This window comes from Lathyrus oleraceus, chromosome 3, assembly GCF_024323335.1.
Source record: "Lathyrus oleraceus cultivar Zhongwan6 chromosome 3, CAAS_Psat_ZW6_1.0, whole genome shotgun sequence".
Classification (NCBI taxonomy): Eukaryota; Viridiplantae; Streptophyta; class Magnoliopsida; order Fabales; family Fabaceae; genus Lathyrus; species Lathyrus oleraceus.
Genome location: NC_066581.1, coordinates 232949163 through 232965604, shown reverse-complemented (window position 1 = coordinate 232965604; position 16442 = coordinate 232949163). Strand labels below are relative to the sequence as shown.

General features: G+C 34.8%; 2 protein-coding genes across 3 annotated transcripts; one reads left to right on the top strand and one right to left on the bottom strand.

Annotated features, from left to right (window-relative positions):
• The first annotated feature begins 6912 nt into the window (after positions 1 to 6912).
• Positions 6913 to 8074, top strand: LOC127126521 (uncharacterized). The gene is made up of 3 exons (XM_051055456.1): positions 6913 to 7382; positions 7470 to 7617; positions 7740 to 8074. The coding sequence occupies exons 1-3, from the start codon at positions 6951 to 6953 to the stop codon at positions 7964 to 7966; spliced, it is 807 nt and encodes a 268-aa protein (XP_050911413.1). The 5' UTR covers positions 6913 to 6950; the 3' UTR covers positions 7967 to 8074.
• On the bottom strand, positions 8011 to 14967 carry LOC127126520 (seven transmembrane protein 1). 2 transcript variants are annotated; one of them, XM_051055454.1, is made up of 13 exons: positions 14417 to 14967; positions 13636 to 13678; positions 13414 to 13440; positions 13249 to 13338; positions 13001 to 13146; positions 10837 to 11005; positions 10630 to 10752; positions 9586 to 9705; positions 9332 to 9352; positions 9118 to 9176; positions 8878 to 8968; positions 8513 to 8616; positions 8011 to 8340 (listed from the first exon to the last, which is right to left on the bottom strand). In XM_051055454.1, the coding sequence occupies exons 1-12, from the start codon at positions 14644 to 14646 to the stop codon at positions 8566 to 8568; spliced, it is 1170 nt and encodes a 389-aa protein (XP_050911411.1). In that variant the 5' UTR covers positions 14647 to 14967; the 3' UTR covers positions 8011 to 8340; positions 8513 to 8565. The 2 variants fall into 2 exon arrangements, with proteins under 2 accessions (XP_050911411.1, XP_050911410.1); XM_051055453.1 differs by having other exon boundaries at positions 8011 to 8300; positions 14417 to 14965.
• Between the last annotated feature and the right edge of the window lie 1475 nt (positions 14968 to 16442).

Here is a 16442-nt window from a genome sequence, read left to right as displayed (position 1 = left end):
ATTGCCGTTGATTTTGGTGATCTTGGACCTCTCTTTGTTGCCCTACGATATTACGGTATTATGGTCATGTCCCGCGAATGTGGGGATACACTTAGCAAAGACCCTTCGGTTAAATCATCATAGTCCCTCGAATGTTGCCTTTGTCCCTCGATGACCCTTCGGTATAGCCTACGGTTAAATGATGATCGTCCCTTCGAATGCTAAGGTATCCCTACAAAGGTTGCCTTCAATGACCAATCGATGACCCTACGATGACCCTTTTACATCCAAAGGACAAAACTACTTACTTCTCAATAGTAAGGACAATTTTACCCTCATAAGGATAGGAAACGCCCCTAAAGACCTTGGGTAGGTATAACTCTTAATTGCTTACTCACGACTTAAAATACTTCTCACACCTCACACCTTTCAAAACTAAACGAGATAACCACTTTGTATACATTCATACAAGAATCATTACAATGTTAAGTTCTCCTTTTCAAAACATTTCCTAAACACTTCTCAAACACTTTTTTCAAACAAGAAAAACATAAGTGATTAAGCAATTAAGAGCCCATGGATAACCATGGATACAAAGGGTGCTAACACCTTCCCATTGTATAATGTACCTCCCGAACCCAAAATCTGATGAAGGTCTTTCCTGTTCTTTTCCACCTTTCCTTATGGGATAAAAGAAAAGTCGGTGGCGACTCTTGCTAACCGCGACATTTGCTTTCCAAAGCAAAAACACATAAAGTCAGTTCACCGTATGACAGTTGTCTTTCCTTGTGATTACATCTTTAGTTTGATACCAGTGTGACTACACTCAGATTTGGATTCATTGAACCCAAGGCCAGACTTGTCTCCTGCCATTTTTCCAGTCTGGAGGATTTTGTCTAAGGTGTTAGATCCACTATTTAGCATTCTGACATACTTTGTCATCTCATCCAGTTTGGAGTTCAAGAACATTGCTTCAATCTTCAACTTAGAGATGGTTTCCAAGTGTTCTGTCTTCTCATCCTCTAGTTGTGTTATCAATTTCTGCTGATTTTCCACTTGTTGACACACTTCTTCACTTCTGTAACACAATTTTCTGTAGGTAGTGGCTAACTCATCAAAGGTTACTTCATCATCACTTGAGTCTTCATCAGAACCCCATCTTCCAATCAAGGCAGTCACAAGATTGGAAGACTCTCCTTCTGTTTCAATTTCATCAGACCAAGTAGCAGAAAGACTCTTCTTCTATTTCTTGAGGTAGGTCCCACATTCAGCTCTAATGTGTCCATACCCATCACATTCATGGCACTGAACTCCTTTTCCTTGTTTGGACTTTTCATCAGATCTTGTTCTTCTTCCAGCATCATTGGACCTACTGATGTCAAATGAGTTGTTCTTGACATTAGACTTAGACCTTACATCCATCTTTTTCAGGAGTTTGTTGAACTGTCTCCCCAGTAATGCTACGTCATTTGCCAGATCTTCATCAGTATCTTGACCATTTTCTTCCTCTTTCTCTTTAGTGTTTGACATGAAGGCTATGCTTTTGACTTTCTTTTCAGATCCATCACTCATTCCCAACTCAAATGTTTGGAGGGATCCAATTAGCTCATCCACTCTCATATTGCAGATGTCTTGAGATTCTTCTATGGCTGTCATTTTCATGGCAAATCTCTTGGGAAGTGACCTGAGAATTTCCTCACTAGTTTTTCATCTGACATCTTCTCACCCAGGGCTCCTGAGGCGTTAGAAATTTCAAGGATATTCATATGAAAGTCATGAATATTTTCATCTTCTTTCATCCTCAAATTTTCAAACTTGGTAGTAAGCAGTTGCAATCTAGACATCTTTACTCTTGAGGTACCTTCATGAGTGGTTTTGAGAATATTCCAAGCATCTTTAGCCACCTCACAGTTGTTCACCAGTCTGAAGATGTTCTTATCAACCCCATTGAATATAGCATTCAATGCTTTAGAGTTTCCAAGGGCTAGTTCATCCTCCTCCTTGGTCCATTGTTCCTCAGCCTTCTTATCAGTTGTAACTTCTCATTCCTTAGTAATAACTGGATGTTCCCAGCCTGTTAGAATAGCCTTCCAAGCCTTATTATCCAAAGATTTCAGGACGGCTACCATTTGAGGTTTCTAGTAGTCATAGTTAGATCCATCCAGAATTGGTGGTCTGTGAACAGATCCTCCGTCTCTATCCATAGTACCAGAAAGTAATGTCCCAAGATCTCACCCAGAAACAGAGCAGGATGCTTGCTCTGATACCAATTGAAATTTTGGTATCAGATATGATATGTTGAAGGTAATGTCACGACACTAATATCTGAACAATATAAACAGGATAAAAGATAAAGAACAATAGTACAAGTGACACAAGCAATTGTTAACCCAGTTCAGTGCAAACTCACCTACGTCTGGGGGCTACCAAGCCAGGAAGGAAATCCACTAAACAAAATTAGTTCAAAGACTCTCAGTAAACAACTTCAAGTTATAGTCTTTTCACCTAATCTCTACCCGTGTGACTTCTATCTAAGAACTCTTAGATAAGAGACCCTACTCATTCCCCCTTAATCACAGCAGTGATGTAAAAACAAATATTACAATGAAAGAAGACACTCTTTAAGAACACATAATTGATCTTGCTTAAAAGCTTCAACCAAGTAAACACACACTCATGCTTCAAAGCTTAGAGTGGACAAATTACAACACAAAAGTCAGTCCAATTCAATCATCAATAGGATGAATGAATGGCTCACAATACACATGCTCACACAAGACTAAAACCCTTATTCTCTCTCACTATTTCGTTCGTTATTTCTTGTGTGTTAAAACCAGGTTTTCCATGCCCTTTATATAGAAACTTTTTACTAGGCTTGGACATCATAAAACCCTAAAACTATTTTCCATTCGTATCTTCTTAACAGCTGATCATATCTTATTGGAAAATAAATCAATCTGGTTTTAATTACTGCTTGAATGGCGCATTCAATCTCTTCATCAATCACACACAAATTAGCATGAAAAGCACAATCACAAAATACATAACATTCAGACTGAATGTTCTGTATACACATGTCTTGACATCGGGTCTGACATCTCAGCTAAATCCTGCACAACCATATTTAAACACCCTGCAGGAGCCTGATATCTCATGTCAAGACAACACTTGTGACAAATTGTGAAAACTCTAGGTTTTACCAAAATTGATGCCAACACATAGAACCAACAAAATGGAAGAAAGATAGTGGGAGATTGTACAAAGAAAAGACAAGAACTTTAACAAACTTGAATCTTCAAGAAAAGGAGAGGGTTCATCAAGAATAATATGAAGAAGAAATGTTATAACAAGAGTCTTGCTTAATTAGTTGATAAGGATATGGTGTTTCTTATGCCTAAAATAACCTCACGTAATAACAATTGTGAAATTTGTCTAGTTGGAAAGAATCCTAGGAATTCCTTTAATCCACATGTAGCATATAGATCAGTTTGTATGTTAGATGTTGTTCATTCAGATGTAAATGGTACTCTTAAAGTTCCGTAACTTGGGAGAAACAAGTACTTCATGAAATTCGTGTATGAGTTCAGTAGAAAGATTTGGAATTTTTTGTTAAAGCTAAAAGTGAAGCATTTGCAATGTTCAAGAAATTCAAAGTTTTAGCAGATAAGTAATGTGACAGAACTCTTAACATTCTTAGAACAAATGGAGAAAGTGAATATAATTGAAAGGACATTAAAGCCTATTATTAGTCAAATGGTATAATACATGATGTAAATGCCCCTTATACACCACATCACAATAGACTTGCAGAAAGAAGAAATATAATCTTGTTTTATATGACAAGGATTATGCTCAGGCATAAGAAATACCAAGAATATTATGAGGTGAAGTTGTGTTTAGTGCATTCTATGTGCTCAACAAATGTCCTACCAAACAAATAGAAAAGTACTTTAGGAGGTATGGAATAAGATAAATCAGTCAATTAACATCAAGTAATTGAGGAGGTATAGAAGAAGATAAATAAGTCAGTTAAAGATCTAAGAGTGTTTGGTTCTTTATGCTTTAGATAGGTACCTGAGGAAAGAAGGAAAAAGTTGGATGGTAGGAGTGAACCTATGATACTTGTAGAGTATCATGAAATGAATTATATAGACTATATAATCCAGTTAAACACATAATCAATGTGAGCATAAATGTGATAACGTGTAATTTAAAATCTTGGAGTTAGAGCAACAATTAAGGTTGCACAAATTAAAGTGTACCACTTATGATTGATGAGGAACATGAAGATAAACATGAAGGGAAAATTGAAGTACCAGATACATAAGTAGTTAAATAAATAAGGACCTCACAAAGACAAAGGTTTGTGTAAAAAAAAAGGTTAGAAAACCATGAAACTCTTTAGAATAATGAAGTAAATGATGAATGTGAGTTTGTACACTTTTTCTCTTCTTGTTGATGCATGAAAAGTTACATATAATAATTCCTTAGATGAAAAGGTATGAAAACATGAAATGATTGAAGAATTGAAGGTCATAGAAAAGAATAACACTTAAGAGCTTACAAAGTTTCTAGTAAACTAAGGAGCCATAGATGTGAAATGGGTGTTGAAGTTGAAGCCAAATGGAGAGACATCCAAGCATAAAAGCATACTAGTTACAATAGGCATTGTGTAGAAATATGGTTTGGATTATAACGAAGTATAGTACATGTTGCAAGGATTCAGACTATAAGGATAATTGTGGTCATTTCATATGGATGAGGTTCTCCTCTATTTCATTTAGATGTGAAATTCACTTTGTTGAATGGACCTACTGAAGAAGTTGTATATGTGATACAACCTTTAGGCATTGAAATCAAAGGCAAAGAAGAAATGGTATTCAAGTTCTACAAGGCTCTATATGGACTTAATCAAGCCCCTAGAGCCTTGAATAAGAGGATAAATGGATTCCTAGTACACCAAAAGTTTATGAAGTATGCCTTAGAATATGGTGTGTATGTGAAGAACTCAAGAATCTTGATAATTTGCCAATGTGGATGTTTTGTTAATCAACGGTGTCAACATAGTTGACGTTACAAAGTTCAAAGAGCAAATGATGATTGAATTTGAAATGACTGATCTTGGAAAATTGACTTACTTCCTAGGGATGGAATTCGTTAAAACAAGAAAATGTTTGGTCAAACATCAAAGGAGTTGTGCCTTAAATGTGCTACAAAGATTAAACATGTTAAGTGCAATTTAACACCAACCCTTATAGAAACCAATTTTAAACTTGAGAAGAATACAAATCAAGAGCTGGTAACTCCAACTTTGCTCAATAAATCACAAGATCCTTTAGGTATTTATGTCACAATAGACCATATATCCTATATGCATTTGGAACCATTAGTAGGTTCGTGATTGAGCCTAGAACCTCACATTTTCTTGCAGAAAAATGAATCACGAGTTATATCAAAGGAACATTAAGCTATGGAGTGACATTCTCTGTAAATTTAAGTCAGGCTTGTATGGATTCAATTGATTTCTTGGATGCAGATTGATGTGGAGATAAACAAGACAAGAAAAGCATATTGGACTACTTGTTCAAGTTCTACAATGCTCCAATATCATGGTGCTCTAAAAAGTAACCAGTAATCGCATTGTCTTCCTGTAAATCGGAGTACATAGCAAACTCGCTAGCTTTCTGTCAAGCAACATGGCAAGCCTCAGTTTTTAAGAAGCTCGAAATAGAAATGAGAAAGCATATGATCTTTTTCTTAGACGGAAAATATGTAACTAAATAAGCAAGAAACTTTGTGCTACATAGTAGAGGTAAGCACATTGAATTAAGATTTTATTTTCTTAGAGAGGAAGTTATCAAGGAAGTGTTGAAAGTGGTACGTTGCTCAAGTGAAAAGTAATCGACATGCTTGTTCACTAAAGCAACCAAGATTGATACTTTTGAATAAGTTTAACGTGATATTTTTAGATAACTTGAATTGAGGATGGTAAATTTATTGTAATTTAAATTACCATTTAAAAGTTAGTTAGTTAGCCTTCATTATTTGTGTAATTGCTTTGTTGCACTAACATCCATAACCATTAATAATCTATTTGTTATAACTTGATATTAAAACCAATTATCATAACTAGATTTATTTTCTCAAAATCGATTATAGATTGATTATATCACTAGCTAGCTTTATAACCAATTTTTGGTTTGATAACTAGTTTTAAACATAAAAATTTCAATTTTAAAATTGGACTTTAATATTTTTAAAATCCATTAGAACACTTTATAATAAAATAATATATTTAGTTATTTAACTATAAAATCAAATATCTTAAATTATTTTTGAAAATTTTATATTAAGTTAAATTATAAATATGTCTCTCTATTGAGTCTCAAAATCCAATTTTATTTAAACATAAATGCCCTTTAGTCCATTTATTTTAAAATTTGTAATATTTTAATCTCTCATTTAAATTTAGTCTTTTAATCTCCTTATTTAAACTTTTAGATTTTTTGGCTCATTCTATTTGGACTAATTGACTTTGTACGGACGTATTTTAGCACACAAATTTTGCATTAACTATAAAAATTCTACTATTTATTTATTGAGTTTTTGACATAATTATTAATGAACTTCTTTAATGTAAAATAAAGTATATGGACTAAGATTAAAATAAAACTTTTGTCACGATCTATATAATGTGATTTAACTAAAGACACTTATAGAAAAAACTCTTCATTGCTCAATTTACAAAGTTATAAAATATTTCATTCTTCATGTCATCAAGAATTTTTTTTCTTTAAATTAAATGACATGTTGTGTAATTTTCTCAGAAGAAAAAGTAAGGTATCATAAATCTTTTCTGTTTGTTTTGGAGCCATACATAAATTTTAATTTTAAGTGTGCAAGAAAGCCTTTCTTTTTCTTGTTAGTCACAAACTTCCACTCTCACCACATAAAAAAAAAAGAATGAAAATATGGCTAAAAGAGAGAGCTTTTCTCGCCATTCATCATCTATGGCTCTTCTTCCATCTTCTTCTTCTTTCCACAAAACTATCTACCATATCTCATCCAAACTCTGTCATCCATGCCTTCATCTTCCTCAATTCAACCCCATCACTCTTGCTTCACCCTCTTTCAATCCACTGACTCATTCAAAGCAGCACCTAAACCTCAAAACCAGCAACTCCAACCTCTTTGTTGTTTCATACAGGTATTTCGCTAAAGAAGAAGATGAAGATGAAGAAGAGCACAGCTTTGATGAAGCAGTGACTCTATTTAATGGTGGAGAGTACTACAAATGTCATGACTACCTTGAATCCCTCTGGCACAATGCTGAAGAGCCATCAAGAACATTAATTCATGGCATATTGCAATGTGCAGTTGGGTTTCATCACCTCTTCAATCAGGTTTTGAATATTACTCGCGTCTTTTTATTAATTTCCATTTGTTCAGTAGATGATTTTATTTGGATTATGTTGATGTGCTGAGTTTAGAATCATAAAGGAGCTATGATGGAGTTGGGAGAGGGATTATGTAAACTGCGAAAGATGGAATTCTCTAACGGACCGTTTCTTATGTTCGAGAAAGATATTTCAGCAGTTCTGGATTTTATCTACAAGACACAGATAGAGTTAGCTGCATGTGAGTAATTCGAACCATGTAATGTTGTGTAGCATATATGATCCATGCGAGTTGTATATAAATCCGAAACAAAATTGAAATGTGAATCTTGATATCACTTGTTTTAACTTGGATTTGAGCAGGTAGTGATGATATCTGTGTTGCAATGGATCAATCAGAAAGATCCTATCAACTTATGGGTGAATATGCGGCAGGGAAGCGCGTATATGATCTAGAACTCGGCCGTGATGCATCGGTGTATATTGTATTATGCCGTCGAGGGTCTAATGGTGCCACTGAAGCCCCAAGGGTAAAGCTTCCCAGGCTTAATGCTACCTCAGAACATCTTGTAGACTATGAATACAGATAAATACTAAATTTATTATTCACTTCTACTAGAGACTACACGATGTATAAAATTGAAGAATAATGTCTTTATAAATGGCATCAATAATATCATGTGGAAAATTCTCAGGGTGACAGCAAGCAAAAAGGAATGAAAAATGGTAGCATCAACCTCAAACAAAATTGCCAATTCAAATTAACATAACCACTTCCTCTTGTTTTTCTGGCCACCAGACCAATGATCTTACAATTAAGCAGGTATCACCATTCATCAATTCAGCTTCAAGCTCACAAATCTAGGCCAACTTGGTGGAGATTGAAATACATCATGTCAGTCAGCTTTATGAAATAATCCAGATCTGTATGAAATTGGAGAAAATCACCAATATTTATGATCAACTGAAATGAAAAATAACCATGGAAGACAACATTATTAATCAGAATATGATTGCACCCTAGGGAGAAATTCATAGTAATGTGTAGATTCTGTTTCATGAGCAATAGCCATTTTTATCCGGGTTTAATGAATATGTGTGGTATCGGCATATACATACAGGAGAGAGTACGGAACCTGAATATTCTTGTTTCCTCCGCAAAAAGAAGCTGTCTGATGTTTATATTTATTTACAGGTCCGGGGAGGTTCGGCAGCGAAAATATAAAAACTGCATTAAAATCTAAAACAGATGTTAAGGTAGACATATGTTATTAGGCAACATTTATATATTATCAGAAGCAGTTATGTATTAGGCAGCAATTCTGTTATAGATAATTCGGTCTAAGAGCCTCTGAAAATAATTGCACAACTTTTCAAGTTAATACGCGAAACTCCAAGGCTATCTTTGCTGATCCTACATATAACTTAAGCTATGTAGAATCAAATTTTCTCTAGCAAGAATAATTTGATAGAAGATAAATATATAAAATCAAAAGGATACAAAAAAATCAAGAAGGACACAGCCTCCTGCATCTACCAGCCATGGTAGATTTGGTCTGATTGTTGACCAATTCAAGCTGCTCACAAGTATGCTGCATAAAAAGATAAAGTACAGGCTCATTAAATACAAGTGATAATTTCACACATTTTCTGTATTTTCGATTGGCAAAAGTTACTTTGGTGCCGATCACCCGATACTTAAAACAGAGAAGATAATGTGAATTATGAAGCAGAAGCTTACCTTGCAACGTAAGTGGCATTCCCAATTAAAGCAAAGAGAAACATCAAAGGATTCAGGCCCTACAAATCATAAAAAACTTCAAACTCTTCTCTTTAAGCATGAATAATGCTTCGTACTACTAGAAATAAAATCTGGTGAAGGGATTTAAAGTTGCTAATGATAAACAAAAACAGAATTTATAACGGATCGCAGCTTTATAGTTAGAGCCCCTGACCTCAGCATGTCCCCTTCTGATCTGCAAAATTGAGACATGCATTAATATAAACAACCAGTTGAAGTGTGTGATCTACTAGAAAATGAAGCTTAGTAAATGACTGAGTTTTTCAACTATAACAGGCTATAAAATGATGCGATAAATGACTACACTCCATTACGAGTTCAACAATGAATAGACTTATATCATGTAACCACATTTTTCTGTGCAGTACATGCTAAGCTACTGGAAAGTAAATATATAATAAAACTCACATTTAACCAAATTTGAGGCATCCTTCCACTCAAATATAGAAATGTCATTGCCCAACCAAGGAAAGTTCCAATGCTACTGTTTCCTGATGCACCATTTTCCAACAATTGATCCCCACTAACCTGAAATTTCAGCAGGAATTTATGATAAATACCGCAAATAATATTTAATTTTATATTTGTTTTAAAATGGTTGAAAGTTTTAACATAAATAAAACAGTCACGAACCAAGTTACCAACTGGAGCAGAAGGCATAGCTCTGGAAGGGCATCAGGATGTAGGACAAAACCATGTAACAGGAAGGGAATAGTGGGCAAAGTACATGGAAAGGTTTATCTTTGATTTATATCTGATCATCAAATTGACCAAAACAAAAGTAGAAGAACAACCAAAGCTTTTTCTCATTAGATGACATCAAAGCTTTTTTCTCAGGAGGTGGTGTACGTTACATGGATTAGACGATGTCATAATATCTTGATGTGGAATGGAACATATCTTAGATCGACCATTTCTAGATCTCTCTTAATGGTTTGACCTATAGTTTTCTTTGGTCTCCTTTAACTATCCTCTGTTTGGCCTACCCACCATAATGGTTCTTCCATGAGTCCCCCCATGCATGCCTAAATCAAAGATTACCTTTTTCCTTAATGACAGTTATCCTGACTTTATCTCTAATTACTTATTTCTAATCATGTCTTGTCTTGTCTGCCCCGCTCATCCAACATAACATTCCCATAATTGCATACCTCGTTTTCTTGTTTCTTTAACACCAATAAACTAATACCATGCAACATTGCAGGATTTATAGTGGTAAATTAAAAGAAGTTAAAAATCATGCATTCATCTGGAAAGGAAAGGTAACTAGGAGAGGGTTAGTTTTCATTATGTAATTAGAAGGAACCAGTGAAATAGAAAAAAAAGCAGCTGCTGATCAAGTTATTCCAATTTCTTACAGGATACATAAAGAAAATTATAAACATGCCGGCGAATATTCAAGTACAATGATTGATTTTGTAACATAGGTAACCGAGTTGTGACTTGTATTACCTGAAAAAGCTTTCTTCCAACATAAACCACAAATTGTTGTCTTGGGTTTGCAACCATGGGATTAATTCCTTTATCTAGTGATTTATAGAGATTGATAACACCAAAAAAACTTAATGTGGACACCTGAATAAAGCCTAGATGCAATTAGATTTAAATGCTAACAATGTCATAATCATATATAAAGTAGTAGTAGAACAAGATGCTTACCAAACATAGAGTAGACTTGATCTTCAAAGACGGGGCAGATTGTCTGGCAAAAGCTGTACCAAGCAAGTTCTCTTTCATAGAATCTAGAAAAGGAGAATTAGGTGACATTCTTTGGGCTAAGAGGGATCCTGATGTTGGTGTATGAGTCATGGTCAGAGATCTTGCTGACCTAATGAATTCAAAACATAAATGAGTATACAAAGAACTTTACGAAATATTGAGAAAGCAGGGCTAACTAGAGTATAGTAGCAGTAACTGTTTTTTATTCAATTAACAAACCCAATTTACAATAGGAAGTAGTTAGAAAACTCTAGAAGGTTGTTATAACAACCTCATGCTGAGTTGTCACTGAGTCAGTTACACTCAGTTCAACTCAAGCATTCTATAAATAGCAAGCTAGCTATTCATTGTAACTGATCTTTACTTTTTCTGTTCAATTCAATAACAAAATTTCAACTTCTTTCACTTCAAACAAACTAAAGATGAATACCCATTCACCATCTTCTTTTCTATATTATAGTATCATGAGCCTATGATCCATGTCCATGCCTTCCACCGAAAATGAACAATATTTTCCATCGTAAGATGATCTACTTCGAAGAACATTTTCAAGACTTTTGCTAACACATCAGCATCAAGCTCGATGACAAAAAATTTCTTTCTTAGAAACTGCAAGTTGCAGGAATCATTCGCATCCACGAGCTTCATCCTCATCTTGCGGATCCAGAGATTCTTCCAAGATACCTCTCAGTTGAAGATCACATCTCAGACATTGAAAATCCAGAGTATCTGTCATAGCAACAAGAGGATTCTCTCCTTTTCACATGGCTGCTCACAACTCTCTCAGATTCAGTTCTTCCTAGAGTTGTTAGATGCGTCCACGCACATGAAATCTGGAGAGCCACAAATCAGCTTCAGAGAAAGCAAATCTATGCAAAATCGCGCCAACTTCGCTACGAACTCAAGTGTAAAAAAGGAGATTGCGCCAATGCACAGTACCCGGGCCACATTCAGCAATCGCAGACATTCTTGATTCAATTGGAGATCCAATCTCGCATCGTGATCAGTTGGAGACGATTCTCGATGGACTTCTAACTGAATATCAAGCCTTAATGTCTATCATTCGGTATCGTGATGATCTATGTCCAATGATTGTTGCTGAAACGATGCTTCTACCACATGAAGCTACGCTAGATATGGAAAATTGCACTCCAATTCGTGAACCTCTATATGTGAATCTTACGCAAGGCAATATGACACCTCTGCCTAACTCTGACTTGATAGCCTCTCAAGAAGCTCAGTCGCAAGTTACAAGTCAAGAGTTTTCACAACAATCTGATGGGTCTCATGGTGTTCGTGGAGGTAGATTCAGCAACTTTAGAGATAGTGGTGGTAGAAACGGAGGTAGGACTCACATTCAGTGTCAGATTTCCTTCAAGATAGGACATGATGCAAGAATTTGCTATCATCTTCACTTTCTGCAACCTTCATCGTCACTCTCTGCAACCTTCCTCTTCCAAGAAGATGGAGCGTGACATTATTTTAATCGTCTTATGAAAGTGGCATCAACTTAGTCCGACAATAAATAAAAAATGGCATCAAATCAGCCCCTCAATCACAAGAAGTTGACATCAATTTAGTGGCCCAATAATAGGAAATGAAATTAATTTAGTCCTTAATTTCACGGTTTGTGCACAAAAGGATGTTTCTTTATGTCAATTTCTATTACTGAGGGACTAATAATGTCACTTAATTTTCAGACTAACGTGATGTCAACGCAGCCTTTCAAAGAAATAAATGGATTATTAAACTTTTTTCTTTGTTTAAACATATTGGGATATCAGCAGGATGAGAACAGTAGTTTGAGCAAGTACCAATGCATTCTTATGTTAATTCCCAAAATGAAGGATATTGAACCCCTAGAACTGATCAGGGTAGACGCCCAAAATATCCTAGTAAACCATTGTTTCTATGTAATGTAAAGCACAGGCTATGCATAAATAGTAATTTCAAGAGGACATGATAAGCTTGTCCTCAAACTGGAAGCCGGTATAAGCCAAATATTAACCATCATAATTTCTAAGTAGTCCTACAAGATTGAAGATAAATGTATTTTAAGCCGGAAACTAAATTTTGAACAGATTTAAAGAGAAAGGTTTAATACTGGTAGAATAATTCTCTTCCAGTAGATATGCTTGGAAGGCGTGCTGGAAGAGGAATAGGAGAACTCAGACTGAAATCATCAACTTCATGACTCTGTTCAGCATCACTGACTTTTTCTACATGTCCAGCTTTTGTTGGTGTCTCAACCTGCTCATTCATGCAATGACAAAATACAGATGAAAATATTGTATTGCACAATTTGAGTTTAATGAATGAATCTCATCTCAGCATAGGGATACGAATTTGCACCTTGAGCTGTCTCTTGTCTTGCGATTGGGGATATATGTACCCATAGTAAATGGATTGTGAACCAAGTGAAACAGTTACAAAGGTATACAGCTGCATATCAATACATCAGTAAAAAGGTAACATCCTAGGTACTATAACTCACCACTCTTCAGCTAGAGTCCTTACCACTGCCATATATAATTGAGTTGGAAGCTGCATAAAGAAATAAAACAAGTCAATAAACATACCCTTATATTAATTTTGAGTATCACCAATTACGTATCGGCATATGTCAATATATTACAAAGTCCAATATGAATACCGTAAAGAATAGAAAACTTTAAAGATAGCTCATAAAACTTAAGGAGCAAACTACTTGAATATTCAAAGCATTAGAGAGACACTCACTGTTGCAGGTTCCAATATGCACCCAAATAGGTTGAATAGATCTCTGCAGTACATAAATAAGCTGTATCAAAATAGTGAATGAAAAAAGTAGCCGAGCGATGCTAGTTGACTAGGACAGATATGTCTATGTTGATTGCACCCGCAGATAGGATGAAACGCATCGCGTCAACGTTGAATAGATTGTATCAAGTACCAAGGGGTGTTAATGGTTCAAATAGACCAACAAAACAGACAAACAGAAAAAACAGCATAGTTAGTAATCAATTATTTAAGAACAAACACCATCAGTTTGTTCCTAAAGTATCATTCTCTATCAAGTTTAGTCCCTAAAGTATATACACTTACAAAGTAGCACATAAATATGAATCCGATAATTTAGTCTCCAAAGTATATGAAAAATCATCTTGTCATCTCTAACATATTAACAGCAGAGACTAAATTGGCGAATTTAATATACTTTAGGGACTGCGAATTATCTGTCGTTGCGACCGACTAATCCAAGGGGACCAATCCCACCGTCCACTTGCTGGGCTCCTGTTAAAGCCAAAGCCAAAGCAACTGTATGGATTTGTCCAACACGGGTATTGTTAGCACCTAGCGGGATTCAGACTTGAAACCTTGAGAGAAGCACACTCTCAGGTCCCAAACCTTCACCAACCGGTAAACCCCGGGAGAAAGTGATTACTTTACGGACAAAAATTATGATATATTTGTTATCTAAACCGAATCAGATAAGAAAAACGCAATCAGCTTAGAAAATCTCAATAAAAAAATAACATACCCAATGATCCATGTGATCAAGAAAGTGAGAGATAGACCATCAGTAGATTTGGCTTTGTAGTTTGTGATAATTTGAGGAATCTCAGCAACAACCCAAACAATAACACTTATTAATCCTAATGTGAAAGAAGCTGTCTCCCTTGTACTACTCATATTCCTTTTTGCTAGTTCCAAACAATGCTGATTACTATAACACCAATCTGAAAGGGTGAAACTTTCAAACACTCCCATTGCATCAAAATGAACTGAAATCTGCAATCTAGAACTGAAACAACAACAACAAAAGCAGAGTCTTAATCCAAAATAACATAGATAAGCACTTCAACATGGGATATATTGAGACAGAGGGAGTACTAAGAATGTGGCAGAAGAAACAAAAAATTTCAATAGAGTAATATGGCCGCAATAAAACGGTATCGGCAAATGTCGATATCGATACCATTATCACTATTTTTTTATATTAAAAAACAAATTATAGTTATAACAGAAAGAAATAATAATAATAAAAAGGAATGTTGGGGTGGGTTTTTCATGTGCGCGTGTTTTCAATAATGCAGGAAGAAAATGCAATTAACGTTCATTGAAGGGAAATTGAAAAAACACAATAATTTTATTTTAGAAAAAGGAAAGGAGCAAACATTGGAGCTGCTTCGCTCAAGTTGTTACATACATCTTTACATGCAGTTGCAGTCGCAATCTCACTTAAACGAAACCTTCACTGTTCACATCTCTTGTTTTTTTTTTTTATACTTTTAAAAAATGTAGTTTGACTGATTTTTTTATTTTGTTTTAACTTAATAAAATAAAATAGAAAGCAAATTAATAATATTAAAAAAAAATATATTATTTAAATTTATTTAGCATTAAATATATCTGAACAGTATAATTATATATTGATTAGTTAATGAATTTAAAACATTAAATTTCTTAAATAAAGAGGAAAGTCTTAATTTTTAGATTAAGGAAAACATTAATGTATTTGGATTATATGTAGTTCAAATATAGTAATTCTTCAATAAATAAATAAAAAATAACTTTATCTTAAAGAAGTGGTTGATAAAAATAAAAAGTTTTGGGATTGAATATCTCTTTAGTAATAATACCTTATCTAGTCTTATTTATAGAATAATATTAATTTATGGATTTTTTTTTAAATAACTAACTTTTTCAAAAATAATTTTAAAATAATAAATTTTTCAAAAAAATTCTAAAATAACAACATTTAAAAGAGGATGCGTCAAATGAACCGGCGCATCCCATATGGATCGATGCGTCCAAGACATTTGGCGCCTGCATTGGGCCTCATGAGGAGGCAGGCGTCAATGTCCCTGGCGCCTGCATGGTGCCTTAAGAGGAGGCGCCAATGCATCTGGCGTCTGCATGTGCTGCCATGTTGGGCGCGTAGCCTCTTGGCGCATGCATTTTATACCTCCTCCCTATAAATACCTCGCCTTGGATGCAATATTTTTCACATAAAATCTTCCCCTACTACCATATTTTCTCTCTTTCAACTCCATTATCCTTCAAGTTTTTGTGTTTTAACCATGTCTGAATACATTCACAAGCAAAATATCAATTTAATATTTTCCGTTGTTGCGTCTCCGATAAAGATTCGTCTCTGGAATACAGATTCGTTTGAACGTCTTAATTGGACGTTGAACAGTTTGTTAGATGGAGAAATTGGAGATGGTGAAAGGATTAGAAGAATACAATGGCTTGTGTCCACGTTCAACCAAAATGGAGAAGTACGTGAATGGGTGGATATTAAGACTGACCAAGACGTTCGTAGGATGATGCGTTACATGTTCAAAATAGTTTTGATAGTTGTAATCGCATAGCTCTTGTATTCTAGTTATTTTAATTGTTTGTGTTATTGTTTATGTAATGGTATTTTTGTCACAAACGTAAAATATAAAATAAATTTAGTTTTTCATATATTGCAACAGAGGTACATGTGAATTTATCTGGTTGTGCTCGTTCCAACACTCGGACAGTTAGTACGATTGTGACCTGGCTGACGGCATGAA

Coding starts and splice junctions, on each gene's coding strand:
- LOC127126521 (XM_051055456.1), top strand. CDS start 6,951: ATGGCTAAAAGAGAGAGCTTTTCTCGCCATTCATCATCTATGGCTCTT. Junction 7,383..7,469: donor TTCATCACCTCTTCAATCAG/GTTTTGAATATT, acceptor TGCTGAGTTTAG/AATCATAAAGGAGCTATGAT. Junction 7,618..7,739: donor ACAGATAGAGTTAGCTGCAT/GTGAGTAATTCG, acceptor GGATTTGAGCAG/GTAGTGATGATATCTGTGTT.
- LOC127126520 (XM_051055454.1), bottom strand. CDS start 14,646: ATGGGAGTGTTTGAAAGTTTCACCCTTTCAGATTGGTGTTATAGTAAT. Junction 13,441..13,635: donor GCATATTGGAACCTGCAACA/GTGAGTGTCTCT, acceptor TTCTTTATGCAG/CTTCCAACTCAATTATATAT. Junction 11,006..13,000: donor GGAAGAGAATTATTCTACCA/GTATTAAACCTT, acceptor TGAATTCATTAG/GTCAGCAAGATCTCTGACCA.